Here is a 16,186-nt window from a genome sequence, read left to right as displayed (position 1 = left end):
CTGTCCGGAGAAAAAAATTGGCGGCCTTACAACTTGAATGCACCTCGTAGAATTTGGTAGACATGCCTCCCACGACTAGTATCTAGCGGATGAAGTCTGTTCTTTCGACTTCACTTTTCTATTAATGTAGCCTTGAAGTTATTCGTATAAGTCTGCTGCACTCTTCTTTACCCAACAACTGTTAGAGGCTGCTCTCTCATTTCAGCTAACAAGTCAAACTGTTTGCTGAGAGGAATGTGAAATCCTAAGGTTTTCTCCTTTTGCTTATTACTTTTCACAACTTCCCAACTAGAAAATAGTTCTTTCCCCTGTCACCAACTCAATTCAAAATACGCCATTTCTACTTCTACGTGATGGTCACAAATCTTTCTTCCCTTTTCCATGCTTCTCTTCACACGACTGCGTGATCTACAACTCCATGGAAGCCCCCATCTGCTACGACAATGGCTTCCTCGATACAATTATCCCAGTGAAACATCAACCAACAGTCATGACATGTTTCTCGCATACCAAGAAGCCACGGTGACATCCAAACTTGTCACACATGACGCTACTTTAACAGTAAGCTAAAAAGTACTAACACACACTTAAACTGTAATACATTGATAATAACTGATAACTTATATTTCGGTGAGCTGTGTAGGTAACTTAAAGATGCCAGGCACCTGTACGGAAACACGAGAATGCAGACGCCACACAGATGTCCACTGAACGTAAATTTTAGGTACCAGAAGACAATAATCGAAGACATTTAATAACTGTCTTGAAGAGATACTATCAGGAGATTGTGAAAAGCACTGCAGTGTATCTGAAATAACACGTAATGTCCAGCGACTAGTGCTGTTGACGTCAGAGTACGACCGTCCATCACGCCTGCCAACGCCGAGTTGGGACTACTACTTTCATCGTTCAACAAGTCCTGTGCGGTTTTCAGACGGCGTGCTTCTGCTCCACTGTCAGCTGCTTCGGTACGAATTTTGCGTACACTCTTTTCGTGCCTAAATAAAAACCTAATATACCGATCAATGAATACTTCTATCTCGTTCGCAGGGTCTCATACTGTGGTGCGGCGACCTTTCGTGACTAATGTTCGCACTTGTTCAGTGAAGCTGTCGTTTCGACCTTTCAAGATTTCGCTGAATACGCTTGAACGTCCACTGATGTGCAGTCATTCCTGAAGCTGTTGCACCACTCCTTCGTGCATCAGTTGTTCATGGCATTGTTCACGAAAGCCTGATGAGTCTTGCAAGTTGTTTGCACTTTTATAGCCGAAGCTTTTTGCCAAATCTTATTCAATGTCACTGCTCGGCTTTTCCTTTATTTCACAGTTTACTGGACTCCGACACATAGGCTCATCTCCAGGGACTGATACATTCTACTGGCCAGAAAGATTTCACGACTGCACATGAATGTCCCTACGATGTGTCCACCGAAGAAAGTCTCTCGCGCTTCGCTGGTTGACGGGGGAAAGAGGGAAGTTCGATATATTATGAACATATCTCTTATGGAAGAAAGGTAGGAAGATTAAGATTGAATGAACTGTCGAAATCGCTGACATTGTGTGAGGTATTAAAATTACTTAGATCATCCTAGAAATTGGGTTTTTCACGTAAATACCGATATGCACAGGTCACATGGACCAAAATCATGTAGCGGAGTAATCTTTGACTATTGCTACACTATCTTTGCCTAAACTGAGCAGTGTTGAGTAGCAGATGAATTTTGAACAATGGTCAGGAAATTTTCTTTGTAAGTGTGATAAGAGATAGCTGGAATTAGAGTATGACTATTTTTTATGCAATTATGGACAGACAAGCAAAGGAGAATATTTGTTAGTTTTTCAGGATTGTTGAGATATCGAGGTAAGCACACAAGCATGTAGCATTGTTGTGTGTTATGGAAATGAAATGAAATGTCGTGTGGCTAGGGCCTCCCGTCGGGTAGACCGTTCGCCTGGTGCAAGTCTTTCGATTTGACGCCACTTCGGCGACTTGCGCGTCGATGGGGATGAAATGATGATGATTAGGACAACACAACACCCAGTCCCTGAGCGGAGAAAATCTCCGACCCAGCCGGGAATCGAACCCGGGCCCTTAGGATTGACAGTCCGTCGCGCTGACCACTCAGCTACCGGGAGCGGACGTGTGTTATGGAAAATGTAGTAACGAAGTTCACAAAGCAGGATTGTTATATGGATTGCTCTGATGGGAAGATAAGATTCCCCTTACTTAAAGTCGTGTTGTATAAATACTATTGTGAACATTTAGCTGATTTTTAAACCATTACTTTTGAATACAGAATTTAATTTGAATTTTGTCACAACTTCTTTCTTTCCAACTAAAATTCCCACCCATCATTCAATTCATTATGTACGTACATTCATTCCACTTCATGGTGTAGTTTTTCTTTAAATGTTGCTCTGCTGCTGTATGCTGTGCTCTGATTCCAAGTAAACGTAATAAACCAACTGGAACGTCGTGTGGCCAGGGCCTCCCGTCGAGTAGAGCGGTCGCCTCGTGCGAGTCTTTTTAGTTGACGTAACTTCGGCGACTTGCGCGTCGTTGGGGATGAGATGATGATGAAAACAACACAACACCCAGTCCCTGTGGGCACAAAGATCTCCGATCCAGCCGGGAATCGAACTCGGGACCCTTTACACGACATTCTGTCGCGCTGACCACTCAGCTATCGAGGCGGACATAAAACAACTGAAGGCTGGGAATTTTAACTGGTAATAAATAACTTGCAATAAAACTTCAAATGAATATATTCAAGAGTAACGCCTTAAAAATCACTTGAATTTTCATAATAGTATTTACTGGAATGTAGTCAAATTAAATCGGGTGATGCTGAGGGAATTAGATTAGGAAATGAGACGCTTAAAGTAGTAAAGGAGTTTTGCTATTTAGGGAGTAAAATAACTGATGATGGTCGAAGTAGAGAGGATATAAAATGTAGACTGGCAATGGCAAGGAAATCGTTTCTGAAGAAGAGAAATTTGTTAACATCAAGTATAGATTGAAGTGTCAGGAAGTCGTTTCTGAAAGTATTTGTATGGAGTGTAGCCATGTATGGAAGTGAAACATGGACGATAAATAGCTTAGACAAGAAGAGAATAGAAGCTTTCGAAATGTGATGCTACAGAAGAATGCTGAAGATAAGGTGGGTAGATCACGTAACTAATGAGGAGGTATTGAATAGGATTGGGGAGAAGTTTCTGGCACAACTTGAATAGAAGAAGGGATCGGTTGGTAGGACATGTTTTGAGGCATCAAGGGATCATCAATTTAGCATTGGAGGGCAGCGTGGAGGGTAAAAATCGTAGGGGGAGACCAAGAGATGAATACACTAAGCAGATTCAGAAGGATGTAGGTTGTAGTAGGTACTGGGAGATGAAGAAGCTTGCACAGGATAGAGTAGCATGGAGAGCTGCATTAAACCAGTCTCAGGACTGAAAACCACAACAACAACAACAAGAACTATGTGATCAAAAGTATCCGGACACATGGCTGTAAATGACTTACAAGTTTGTGGCGCCCTCCATCGGTAATTCTGGAATTCAGTACGGTGTTGGCCCACCCTTAGCCTTGATGGTAGCTTCCACTCTCGCAGGCGGAAGTTCAATCAGTTGCTGCAAAGTTTCTTGGGAAATGGGAGCCCATTCTTCACGGAGTTCTGCACTGAGGAGAGATATCGATGTTGGTCGGTGAGGCCTGGCACAAAATCGGCTTTCCAAAACATCCCAAAGGTGTTATGTAGGATTCAGGTCAGGACTCTGTGCAGGCCAGTCTTTTACAGGAATGTTACTGTCGTGTAACCACTCCGCCACAGGCCGTGCATTGTAAACAGGTGGTCGATCGTGTTGAAAGATGCTATCTCCACACCCAAATTGCTCTTCAACAGTGGGAAGCAAGAAGCGGCTCAAAATATCAATGTTGGTCTGTGCTGTGACAGTGCCAAGCAAAACAACAAAAACTAAAAACCCGGCCACATCATAACACCATGGCCTCCGAATTTTACTGATGGTACTACACACGCTGGTAGAGGACGTTCATGGGGCATTTGCCATACCCACAGCCTGCCATCGGATCGCCACATTGTGTACCGTGATTAGTCACTCCATACAACGTTTTTCCACTGTTCAGTCGTCCAATGTTTACGCTCCTTACACCAAACGAGGCGTCCTTTGGCATTTACCGGCGTGATGTGTGGCTTATGTGCAGCCGCTCGACTATGAAATCCAAGTTTCCTCACCTCCCACCTAACTGCCATAGTACTTGCCGTGGATCCGGATTGAGTTTGGAATTCCTTTGTGATGGTCTGGGTAGATGTTGCCTATTACATATTACGACCCTCTTCAACTGTTGGCGGCCTCTGCCAGACAAAAGAGGAGGTCGCCCTGTACGCTTTTGTACTGTACGTGTCCCTTCACGTTTCCATCTCATCGGAAACAGTGGATCTAGGTATGTCTAGGAGTGTAGAAATCTCGCGTAGAGACCGTATGACACAAGTGACACCCAATCACCTGACCACGTTCGAAGTCCGTGAGTTCTGCGGAGCGTCCCATTCTGTTCTATCACGATATATAATGACTACTGAGGTAGCTGATATGGATTACCTGGCAGTAGATGGCAGCACTATGCACCTAATATGAAAAACGAATGTTTATGGGGGTGTCCGGATATTTCTGATCACATAGTGTACATAACATGACATTACAAAATAACTTTAAGCAGGGGTAATCTCATCTTCCTATCTGAGCAACCCATATAACAAACCTACATCTGAGCTTCGATACAACAATCTCAGTAACACAAAACAATGCCGTGTGGCAGCGTGCTTATCTCAATATGTCAACATTCCAGAACTCATAATCTCCTTAGATTCCCTCTCCATAACTGAATCAAAAATAATCATACTCCAATTCCAACAATGTCATATCTTAGCTATAAAGAAAATTTCCTGACCATTCTTGAAAACACATCTGCTACTCAAAAATGCTTATGTAAGCATGCGCGTAACTTTGTTAGCGCTCTCAGGCAAAGGCGATGTAGCAACACAAAGATATTGTAGCAACAGTTAAAGATTACTCAGCTGCATGGTTCTGCTCTGTGTGAGCTACGCACATCAGTTTTTGCGTAAGGAACAGAAATTATAGAGAGACCAAAATAATATCCAAACCTACTAATTAGAGACGGAGCACAGGCACAGACTGTTTCAAGAATGGTCAAGGAAATCGGCGGAGACCTTTCAAGGGAACCATCCTAGTATTTGCTGGATTTAAGGAAATCACGGAAAACGTCAATGAGGTTGACCGTACGCTGAAGCTGTGCCCTTGTCCTCTCGTACGCGAGTGCTAGCCACTGCACCACTTCGCTCGGTGCCTCGCATGTCTGCCTAGAAGCCACTGTAGAAAGAGTGTGGCACTCACCATGCTACTGATACGACGAAACTGCGAGTTGACGTCATCAATGGCACCGCACTCGATGCCGAAGGCGCACACGCCGATGACGTCAGTGGTGAACGTGGACAGCAGCTGCTTGAGCTCCACCTCGCAGCCAGGCTGTCGCCGGACGGCCGCATCCACGGACTTCTGGAGGCACGAGCAGCACTCCTGCACCAGGAAGAAGACGCGGCGCGTGTGGCCCACGGAGAACACTTGTGACATGCGCAGACGCATCTCCTTGCACAGGGAGCCGCCCATCGTGAACAGGTGGTGCGTCATGGGGTCCCTCTTGAAATGTGGGAAGTTCATCCTGTCAGACAAGAGGTGACACATGCGACTAGAGAACTATGGTGGTCTCATCACAACAACAGAAGCAGACTTCCAGATGGCTTAGCTTTATCGAGCTTCCTACCACACAGCGTCATACAACTACTTCCAGTGTATAATACTTTTTCAGCAACGGTAAGATGTAATGTGTGATCCTGTAGCACCTGAAGTAAAACAAATTAAATGTGACACTTATAACTTAGTGCCTCTTGTCTCAGTCGTGTTAATAGCTGCTGCCTGCTGGAACAGTGTTGAAACAAACAGTGTGTCGAACACATTACATGAAATGAAAGCAGTACTTAAGAAATCATAACTAAAAAGAAATGCGTTATTAATCTATCTTTGCCATTAAACTATGGAGTTAAATAGCTGTCTCAGACATCTCAGAGCCGCTTGGCCAGAGTGGTGAGATATGTGTTTAAATGGTCTAACATCTTGGCTACCAGTCACAGAGTCAGTGCCGGATCACGTATTGTACTCTACTTATTCCATCTGTGCCCCTGATTTCAGTTGCATTACCAAATAGGAAATGTCTGTTGGGCAAGTGGGTGTAGTGAATTGCTAGTAATCATGATGGTAGCGCTGAGTACACTCTCATGAGTCACTCTGAGTCAACAGGTGCCAGTGAAGGCTTCTGGTTCGTGAAGATGAATTCACACTTCTCAGACGACTAGGCGATGGAAGGATTTGGAGAGAAACGTAACTCCTAATAACGAGATCACTTCTCGTATGTTCAGTCCCTATTAATCCTTCGGTCTACACTCATCTAATCTGGTAGTATTCTAGTTTTTCAACCTTTTGTAGGACTGGGTAAGTAATTATTAAACTTGTTACTGCTTGTTCAAACTCAATGCTTTCCTCCGTTATTCGGCCAATCTCGTCTGCCAACCCCACCTCACATGGGTGTTGACAATCTCATCATTGAGAAACCCTGTCCTTGGTCCCGGGTTCAAACAAAGGCACTACTTCAGTTTTGAACAAAAATCATCAGCTTTCCCATCCGAAGCTTTCCGGCATAAGAAGCTACTCTCATTCTGTCAACGTCCTTGTAGGACAGGGCGCAAGAGCGGAAAGACGTTCAAGGTACTCTCCTGTCCCTGGAGTGGGAAACTACCCCTAAGGGCTGAATAATCAGCAATGACTAACGGCATCAGCCTGCAGAAGGCAATGTAAAGCACTGAATTAAATTCACATAACGTGATTCCACAGGACATGTGGCCTGCAACTGAAAAAGCGTAATGATGATGTCTCCATTGACAAAAGATTCCTTTATGGCCCCCCATTCGCATATCCGGGAAGGGGCTGCTAAGGGGGAGGTCACCATGAGAAAGATATTGAATAACCAACGAAAGGATAACGTTCTATGAGTAGGACATAAAATGTGAGAAGTCTGAACGTGGTAGGGAAGCTAGAAAATCCGAAGAAGAAATATAAAGGCTCAATGTAGATATAACCAGGCTCAGCGTGGTGAATTGGAAAGATGACCAGGATTTATGGTCAGATGAGTATAGGTCATTGTCAACAGCAGGAGAAAACTGTGTATCGGAAGTAGGATTCGATATGAAGGCAGGATGGACAGTATTTTATTTTGAACACGACATTTCAGGTATACATGTCGACGTCGCAAGCTGACGGTGAATAGATAGAGTATATATATATATATATATATATATATATATATATATATATATATATATATATATATATATATATATATATATATGAGGATAGTGAAACTGATACTGCGATGAGGAATAGCTCAGAAGGCACTTGAGTTGAAGAGGAATAGAAATCTCTAAAAAGGGCAATCATAGTTGTTAGAAAGAAAAACATAAGTACAAAGAAGGTAACTGTGAAGAAACCATTGGTGACAGAAATATTTCAGCTGATCGGTGAAAGAAGGAAGTACAAAAATGTCCAGGAAAATTTAGGAATACAGATATACAAGTCACTTAGGAACGAAATAAATTTACGTGGAATAAGTACCTCGAATCCCTCTATGACTTGGAAGACTTGCCTGGTGTGATAGAAGAAGAAACATGAGCCGATATAGAAGAGATAGGGCGTTCAATATTAGAATCAGAATTTAAAAGAGCTATGGAAACTTAATTTTAAATAAGGCAGAAGGCATAGATAACATTACATCAGAGTTCCTATAATCATTGGAGAAAGTTGCAAAAAAACGATTATACAGTTTGGTGTGTACAATTTACGGAGTCTGGCCATATGCCATCTGACTTTCGGAAAAATATTATCCACAAACTCACGAAGACTGCAAGAACTACCAAGTGCCAGAATTATCGCACAATCGACTTAATAGCTCGTGCATCTAAGTTGCTTACTAGAATAATATACAGAAGAATGGAAAAGGAAGTTGAGCATGTGTTAGGTGACGATCAGTTTTGCTTTAAGAAAAGTTAAAGACACCAGAGAAGCAATTCTCACGTTGCTGCTGATAGTGGAAGCAAGGTGAAAGGAAAATCAAGGATTTGACTATCTGGAAAAACGGTCCGACAATGACAAAAAGGTGCAAGATGTTCGAAATTCTGAGGAAAATAGCGGTGTGCTATAGGGAGAGACCGTTAGTGTACGACATGGATAAGAGCCAAGAGGAATAACAAGAGTAGAAGACCAAATAGAAAGTGCTCGGATTAAAAAGCATGTAAGACAGACATTTAGTCTTTGGCCCCTACTGTTCAATCTATACAAGGAAGAAGCAACGATGGAAATAAAAGAAAGGATCAAGAATGGAATAAAAATTCAACACCAAAGTACATCAATGATAAGATTCACTGATGACATAGCTATACTCAGTGAAAGCGAAGAATTACAAAATTTGCTGTGTGAAATAAACAGTGTAATGAGTTTGTAATAAGAATCGAGAATAAATCGAATAAAGACGTAAGTAATGAGTAGCAGCAGAACTGAGGACAGTGAGAAATCGAACATAAGGATTGATAGCAACTAAGTAGAGGAAATTAAGAAATTCTCCTACCTAGGCAGCAAAATATCCAATGACGGGCGGAGCAAGGAAGACATCGAAAGCAGACTAATGCTGACAAAATGGTCATTCTTGGCCTAGAGAAATTAACTTGTATCAAACATAGGCCTTCACTTAAGGAGGAAATTCCTGGGAATGTACGTCTGGAGTACAGCATTGCACGGTAGTGAAACTTGGACCGTGGGATAATCGGAACACAAGAGAATTGAAGCACTTGAGATGTGGTGCTGCAGACGAATTTAATTACGTGGATTGATTAGGTAAGGAATGAAGAGGTTCTGCGCAGAAACGGAGAGCAAAAGAATGTGTGGGAAACACTGACAAGAAGAAGGGAGAGGATGATACGATATCTGTTAAGACACCTGGGAATAACTTCCATGGTACTAGAGGGAGTTGTAGAGGGTAAGAACTGTAGAAGAAGACGGAGACTGGAATACATATAGCAAATAATTGAGGACGTAGGATGCAAGCTCTACTCTGGGATGAAGAATTTGACAAAGGAAAGGAATTCGTGGCGGGCCACATGATGCCAGTCGGAAGGCTGATGACAAAAAAAATTACTTAATTCAAAACTATGTTGTACATTATATTATTTTCTTTGTTCTTGTTTGTAAATAACTGATATCGTCCGGAGGGAAGGATTTGCCAACAAAACTATGACCGTTGTCTTCGGCCTCAAAAGTCGGGGCTGTCCTACGTTTCTGAGTTTAGGGCACTGCTTAAAGAGACTAGCATTCAGTGGCAGTCAGTTGTAGATAACGACGGCGCAGTGCTGTCACCAGCCAGTGTACACGAGTAGATAATTCTGGGCCTTAAAATATTGTACAGCGGTGACTGCGGCAGCCGGTTTTGTATATCTACGTTAGTAAGTCGTCTTAACTATGCAACTACCGCGGATACAAGATTTCTTTCCTAGGCTGAGCCTATGCAGTAATTGCACGAGCGACAAGCCCACCAAGTATTGTGGTCAAGGAATCCTATATGGCGAGCAGCAACTACATGTCTAATATGAGACGTAAGGATACCGTAATGTGTTAACTACTCGCTGCTTATATGTCTATACTTTAGTTCAAAAGGCAAGAATGTCTTTCCTTCTAGTTAGGTCTGTCAAGACACGGCCAGTTACGTTAGGAAAAATTTATATTAAATAGTTCTGAACTGTATATATTGACACGATTTATAGGAATGTTTGATAGTATTACTTAAAAGCTTATCATTTCCTTCCATCCAAGTTATTTTCGAAAGTCTTATTGATAATCAAATGGGAATTATAAGCAGTATAAATGCCTGTATAGTACTGCGACGAAATAGGAGTATAAATGAAACGCCCTTATAACTAAGAAGAAATGACGTTAAACTTGTTACTGTTTGTTATTTTATTTTGGTTCTAGTGGCATGTCAATATTAATCAAAAGTTTTGACTAGTTTATTGCAGTGGACACTTCGCCGAAATCCAAGGTTAATTTGAGTGTTAAAACCTTGTAAGATTGACGAAAAATATCAAAATTAATAACTATTCTCATTTCTTTTTGAGTAATTCAGTAATGTTGGTTGCAAAAGTAGAAGAACAAAATTGTGCTTTCTCGCTTACATTTTATTCAACAGGTAAGCTGTTAAATATCATGGACAGTCGTGTTAATGGGCATGAGTGAACATACAAAAAAAAAAAAAAACTCTGAGTTTTCAGATACAAGATAGGAGGAGAGACAGCATCGTTCGTAAGCTTCTAATCTGTTTACTGCAGATCGATTTCGGCTACTGTGTAGCTATCTTCAGTTATATCGAAGTCATGACGACTCACCGTAAATAAAATCACACATGGTACCACTTGACATTACAGACAGTTTAACAGTTTGTTGTTATCTGTTGGTGATAGAAAGGTAATGCTATTTGTTTATGATAACCCTTGGGCTGGGGACTATTTGTATACCCAACAGAAGGATCGTCTTACTGTCACTATACTTAGTACTTGGAAGAAAGTATAAACATTACAAATTTCCTCCCACTTGGGCAAATGGAGCAGATCGGTTGAATCTCTTTGCATTTGATTTGGTCTACAGTGCTAATAGGGTGTTTATGGAGGCATCATTAGTTCATGGACAGTTCCAGAGAAACCTGGAAAATAGCACTTCTTTGCCATGTTTTCGTGTCAAAACCGAGCGGCGGATTCCAAGATGCCTACGTACAACAAATGGCTATAATTTTTACTATATAATCCTATGAGCCAGAAATCAAACAATATTAAAAATTTCTTGATATCTTTATCCATTTCCGAGATACGGAGGTTCACAATTATGCTACCTGTATATGTAAAACATCTAAAATCCAGTGTGAGACGAAAAAGTTGTTTATTAAGTGACGTAGAACGGACAAATATGCTGTAACGTGTGTGCGCTATCGTCCCGTGTTGTACAACTGAAGCACATGCGAAATTTTTTGCAGGTAAATTCCGGTATGAGGTGTAAAATTAGTGCGTTATTTCAATTTGACATACGTAAAACATCAAAATTTTACTGACCAATTGAGTATGCTATAGTGACCCAGTCGGTGATCGTTTTGTATGTGTTCTGACTTAAAATATAGTATAATGTGCACCTGTAGCATGTTGTATGACATGTGAAAATTGTATTATTCTACTGATTTCCAGGACGATGGGTTAGAAAGAAAACCGGCAGGAAGGAATGTATGAAATTCAATACAGCAAACTTGTGATACATTTCTTGAAATAAAAGCTACATCATATCTGAAATGGAATTTCAATTTGAACAGTATCTTCCTGCAGCGCAGCAATTAGCAACCGGAGTTCACAAGAATTTAATTTCAGATTTCCAGAACAAAACGTGCTACAGGTAGCAAACATTTGATATCAGTGTTCACTTTTACACGATTGAATAAGATTGAATATGAAGTGTTCCACAAAAGGTGCTGGAGACTTGAGCAATTATTCATCTACAGTATGATGAAACTCCTCAAGATAACTTGTGTAGTAGAGGTTGTGAAATAAACAGTTTACAGAGATGTGAATGACACGACAAATGTTTGCTGTGTGAAGAAGAATACGCTCCTGTGATCATTTCTGCAAAGCCGAAACTACTTTATTATCTAGTCTGCGATTAGATTATGCATGCCTGTGGCGTATTATAAAGTCCAAGAACAAGTCTCTCGTTTAATTTGAAGACGCTACAGTGTGAGTGTCGTTGCGGGAGTTGTGCTTTGACGATGCAATTCGTAGCGCACTATCCACGAAATATAAATATGTAAGCGAATCCATTCTTTCTGAAGTTATGAGAGAACGAAAGCTTATCTACGTATTACACAGTACCAAATCACGGTTCGCAGAGTCGAAGCAGATGAAAGGAATATGGTGAACGAGGAATGAGAGAGATGTCATTATAGCATAGCGTCCATTTTATTCATTCTGTTCGTAGAGCAGCAGGCAAGGAAAACAAAGAACAAACCTCAAACTTACGATATCAAAGATGGCAAAGGGCTTTGATGGACAGTTGAACGGAATAGGAAAAGTGTCTTGAAAAGAGGATATTATAAGAACACCACCAAAAGTAAAATTAGGAAAATGGAATTCAAAATTGTAACTTGATTGATGCTAGGGCAACAAGATTTCGAAATGAGACACTACAGGTAGGAGGTGAAATCTGCTATAAGGGCAAGTAAGTAATTAACAACACATGCAGTAAACAATAGGTGAAAACATTAAGTAACAAGAAAAAATTTTTTCTAAAAGAGTAACGGTTTAACATCGAATACAAATATGTATGTGCTAGAAAGTTTTTTTTTTCTGAAAATATCGTTCCATGGAAGTGAAACGTAGATGATGGGCTCTGTCGAAAATTGGAGAACAGAATTTTTTGAACAATAATAACACACAAGAACCTTGAAGATTACATCTGCAAACTGTGTAAGTACTGATGACATCTGACGATCTGTCGGTGCAACTAGCATCACAGCCAAGTGGAAGGAATCGAAAGGTGCTAGCGTCAATGTTTAGTGCACTCAATAGATATGTTGTGACAAGTATTTAAAAAGAAAATCAGGTACAGAAATGCCTGCACGGATACCAACGCACGTACACAAAAGCGAATGGACATACAAATAACCAAGGGGACATATAAGCCAATGATGACGTCTAAAACAAATGGATGAAAAATGACAGGTGAAAATTTCAGTTGAAAAGGCGAGTAACAGGCACCTTACTTACAATATAAAAAAGCGGTAATTGCGCAGAGGTGACTACACTTCCGATTATATAATGGCGTGGAGAGATGCTTCAGAGCAGTTTCCCGTCTCCTTTGTTCTACACATGCGCATTCGCCTTCGTGTAAGTCCGTTGGCTTTCGTGCCGGCACTTCTGCACCTGATTTTTTTTTTAAGTACTTGTCACAATATTTCTGTTCCACACACTAAACATTGACGCTAGCACCTTGTGATGCCTTCGACTTGGCTGCGATACTAGTTGCACGGAGCGGTCGTCAAAGGCCTTCAGTACTTACACAGTGTAGAGATCTAATCTTGAAGGTTCGTCTGCGTCATTATTTTTGAAAAAATTCTATTCCCCACTTTTAGACAGAGCTCATCGTCTACATTTCGCTTCCATGCAACGATACACATCAGACTAATATTTTCAAAAGAAACTTCCACGTACTTAAATTTGTATTTGGTGTTAAATTATTAAACTTTTAGAGAAAATTTTTTGTTGCTATTAAATGTTTTCGTTTATTGCTTACTTCAAGCATTGTTAATTACTTACTTGCGCTTATAGTAAATCTGACCTACTATTTGTAGTGCCTCATTTTATAATCTTCCCCTAGCATCAACCACTTTACAATACTAGATTTCATTTTCATAATTTTACTTTTGGTGGTTTCCGTACAATATCCTCTTTTCAAGATACTATTTCTATTGCGATCAACAGTCCAGTCCACTCTAGCTGTTTGTCATCTCCGACACCTTGAGCATAGACGTTTGTTCTCAGTTTTCCTTGCCTGCTGCTCTACGAACAGAATGAATAATGGACACTAGGCTACAATGATGTCTCACTCATTCCTCGTTCACTATATCCTTTTCAAAAATGTTCAACTGTGTGTGAAATCTTATGGGACTTAACTGCTAAGGTCATCAGTCCCTAAGCTTACACACTACTTAACCTAAATTATCCTAAGGACAAACACACACACCCATGCCCCAGGGAGGACTCGAACCTCCGCCGGGACCAACCTATCCCTTTCATCCTCTTCGACTCTAAGAACTGTGGTTTGGTACTGTCCAATATGTCGATAAGCTTCCGTTCCCTCATAACTTGAGAAAGAGTGGATTCACTTACGTACCTATATTTCGTACTGCAACAACTGGTTCGAAAAATTATCGTGTTTTAAGACAGCATTTTCAGCACATCTGCCATAACAAAACGGTTAAAAAATCAATTTCTCCAGTACGTTTGTCAATGGTATGCTCTTACCTGTCATGGAAATGTCCAAAGTCCCTAACAAATATTCTGTTGATGAGGCCGAGGTCCCTCACGACAAGACACGGCGTCATCATGAGGTAGAACCCTCCAAACGGCAGCCCCTCCAGCTGGTGGTAGACCCTGTCCAATGCCTCTGGCAGGCATTCCTTGAGTAGAAAAAAGCGGCGTGCGTTTCCGAAGAAGAGTTCCGGCTTGGGGTGCGGGATCCCCAGTTTACTCCAGTGCTGGTTGACGGAGTAAAGGTACAGAAGTAACAAGGCAGCAGCCACTACGAGCAGCACCAGACTGTACCAGAGCCACATTCCGGGGCAATGTCTGCATTCGTTAGTCACCAACTGGATGCAGTGATGCGCCTAAACAGCAACTCTGCAGGGAACAGTTTCGTTGTGAGGAAAATCGTTTCTACTTCTAAGCGGCAGATTGAAGGCGTCACTTTCATCTAGACTCTTCGCATTTACTATTCGGCACACGCTGTAGCGTAACTTACTTCGGAAACGGTAAATGTTCGTAACTTACCATGCGTTATTAGATGGCATCGCTCACGCTTAATGTTGGTTTATACGAATCACGCACTATTGTTTGAGCGCTGCTCAGATCCAGAACGGCGATACCTCATCCGACACGAACCCCGCTCCCTTTCACTCCTACTTGGGCAAGCGCTGCCTGATTGCCGCGGAATGTCTATCGCGACTCGGTCTTTGGCGAATGAAGCTTGCGATGGCTACTGCCTGCCACTGCAGACGCCAGGACGGCCTCGGATGCGCAGTGGTGTCGGAGGGCAGATAAGGGACCGCGCAAGTCACGGCAAGTAAGTATTTTGAACTTGACCGAGGCAGTGACGTAATATAATCGCGAGGCAATCTGCTCTGCAAACACTGAAGACTCCCACAGCTGCTGGCGAACAGACGCAGGTCCTACAAGTTCTCACTTCGTATCAGCTTTTCTGTAAGCGCTAGAACCGAACAAACTGTGCCGGTTGGATTAATGGCACGTGGCGTTCGTGGCATAGCGACAGTAATCAGTCATTAAGGAGCAGTGTTCATTGTGTTTCTGGACGAATGCTGAGCCGTGATGTGGCCAGAGAGATACATGGGTTGAACTAAATCATAGAAACATCGCCAGAAATGGGTGCTTGAACATAAATGCAGGTGATAGGCAACATCGCAGATTGTACTGTTGTATCTGACCACGAAGTCCGCCCCTCGTGGTCTCGCGGTAGCGTTCTCGCTTCCCGAGCACGGGGTCCCGGGTTCGATTCCCGGCGGGGTCAGGAATTTTTCCTGCCCCGAGATGACTGGGTGTTGTTGTGTCGTCTTCATCATCATCATTCATTCCCATTACGGTCGGAGGAAGGCAACGGCAAACCACCTCCATTAGGATCTTGCCTAATAAGGCGCTGCGGGTCTCCCGCATCGTTCCCCTACGCTCTGTAAAGAAGCATGGGACTTCATTTCCATTTCATCTGACCACGAAAGGCGCCTGTTCAATGTACTCAGTACTCCGTGAGTGTTAGTCGGTCTCGGGACAGAGTTCTGTATACGAGGGTGATTCAAATGAAAACCTTAATTTTTTTTGAATTATTATATATTGTGCAGAAGTGGTACAAAGCTGTATCACTTTGCAACATAATCTCTCCCACGCTCAATGCAAGTCCTCCAGCGCTTACAAAGTACATAAAATCCTTTAGAAAAAAACTCTTTTGGTAGTTCGCGCAATCACTCATACACCGCGTGGAGTACCTCTTCATCAGAACGTAACTTGTTTCCTCCCATTGAGTGGTCCAGACATATGGAAATCACTTGGGGCAAGGTCTGGTGAGTATGGTGGATGAGGAAGACACTCAAAATGCAGGTCTGTGATTGTTGCAACTGTTGTACGGGCAGTGTGACGCCTTGCATTGTCATGATGCAAAAGTACACCTGCTGACAGC

The 16,186-nt window shown here is 42.1% G+C and overlaps 1 protein-coding gene across 1 annotated transcript in view; it reads right to left on the bottom strand.

Annotated features, from left to right (window-relative positions):
- LOC126234984 (uncharacterized) overlaps nucleotides 1-14,981 on the bottom strand; it is a 187,844-nt gene extending 172,863 nt beyond the window's left edge. Inside the window, exons 1-2 of the mRNA XM_049943723.1 lie at nucleotides 14,248-14,981; nucleotides 5,432-5,756 (exon numbers count right to left, since the gene is read on the bottom strand). Coding sequence (XP_049799680.1) covers nucleotides 5,432-5,756; nucleotides 14,248-14,558 — 636 coding nt within the window. The 5' untranslated portion in view covers nucleotides 14,559-14,981. The remainder of the gene's footprint in view (nucleotides 1-5,431; nucleotides 5,757-14,247) is intronic.
- Nucleotides 14,982-16,186: the final 1,205 nt, after the last annotated feature.

Source organism: Schistocerca nitens, chromosome 2 (assembly GCF_023898315.1).
Source record: "Schistocerca nitens isolate TAMUIC-IGC-003100 chromosome 2, iqSchNite1.1, whole genome shotgun sequence".
In the NCBI taxonomy this organism is placed as follows: domain Eukaryota; kingdom Metazoa; phylum Arthropoda; class Insecta; order Orthoptera; family Acrididae; genus Schistocerca; species Schistocerca nitens.
The sequence above is the reverse complement of the archived record's forward strand: the minus strand, read 5'-3'. Positions and strand labels throughout refer to the sequence as shown.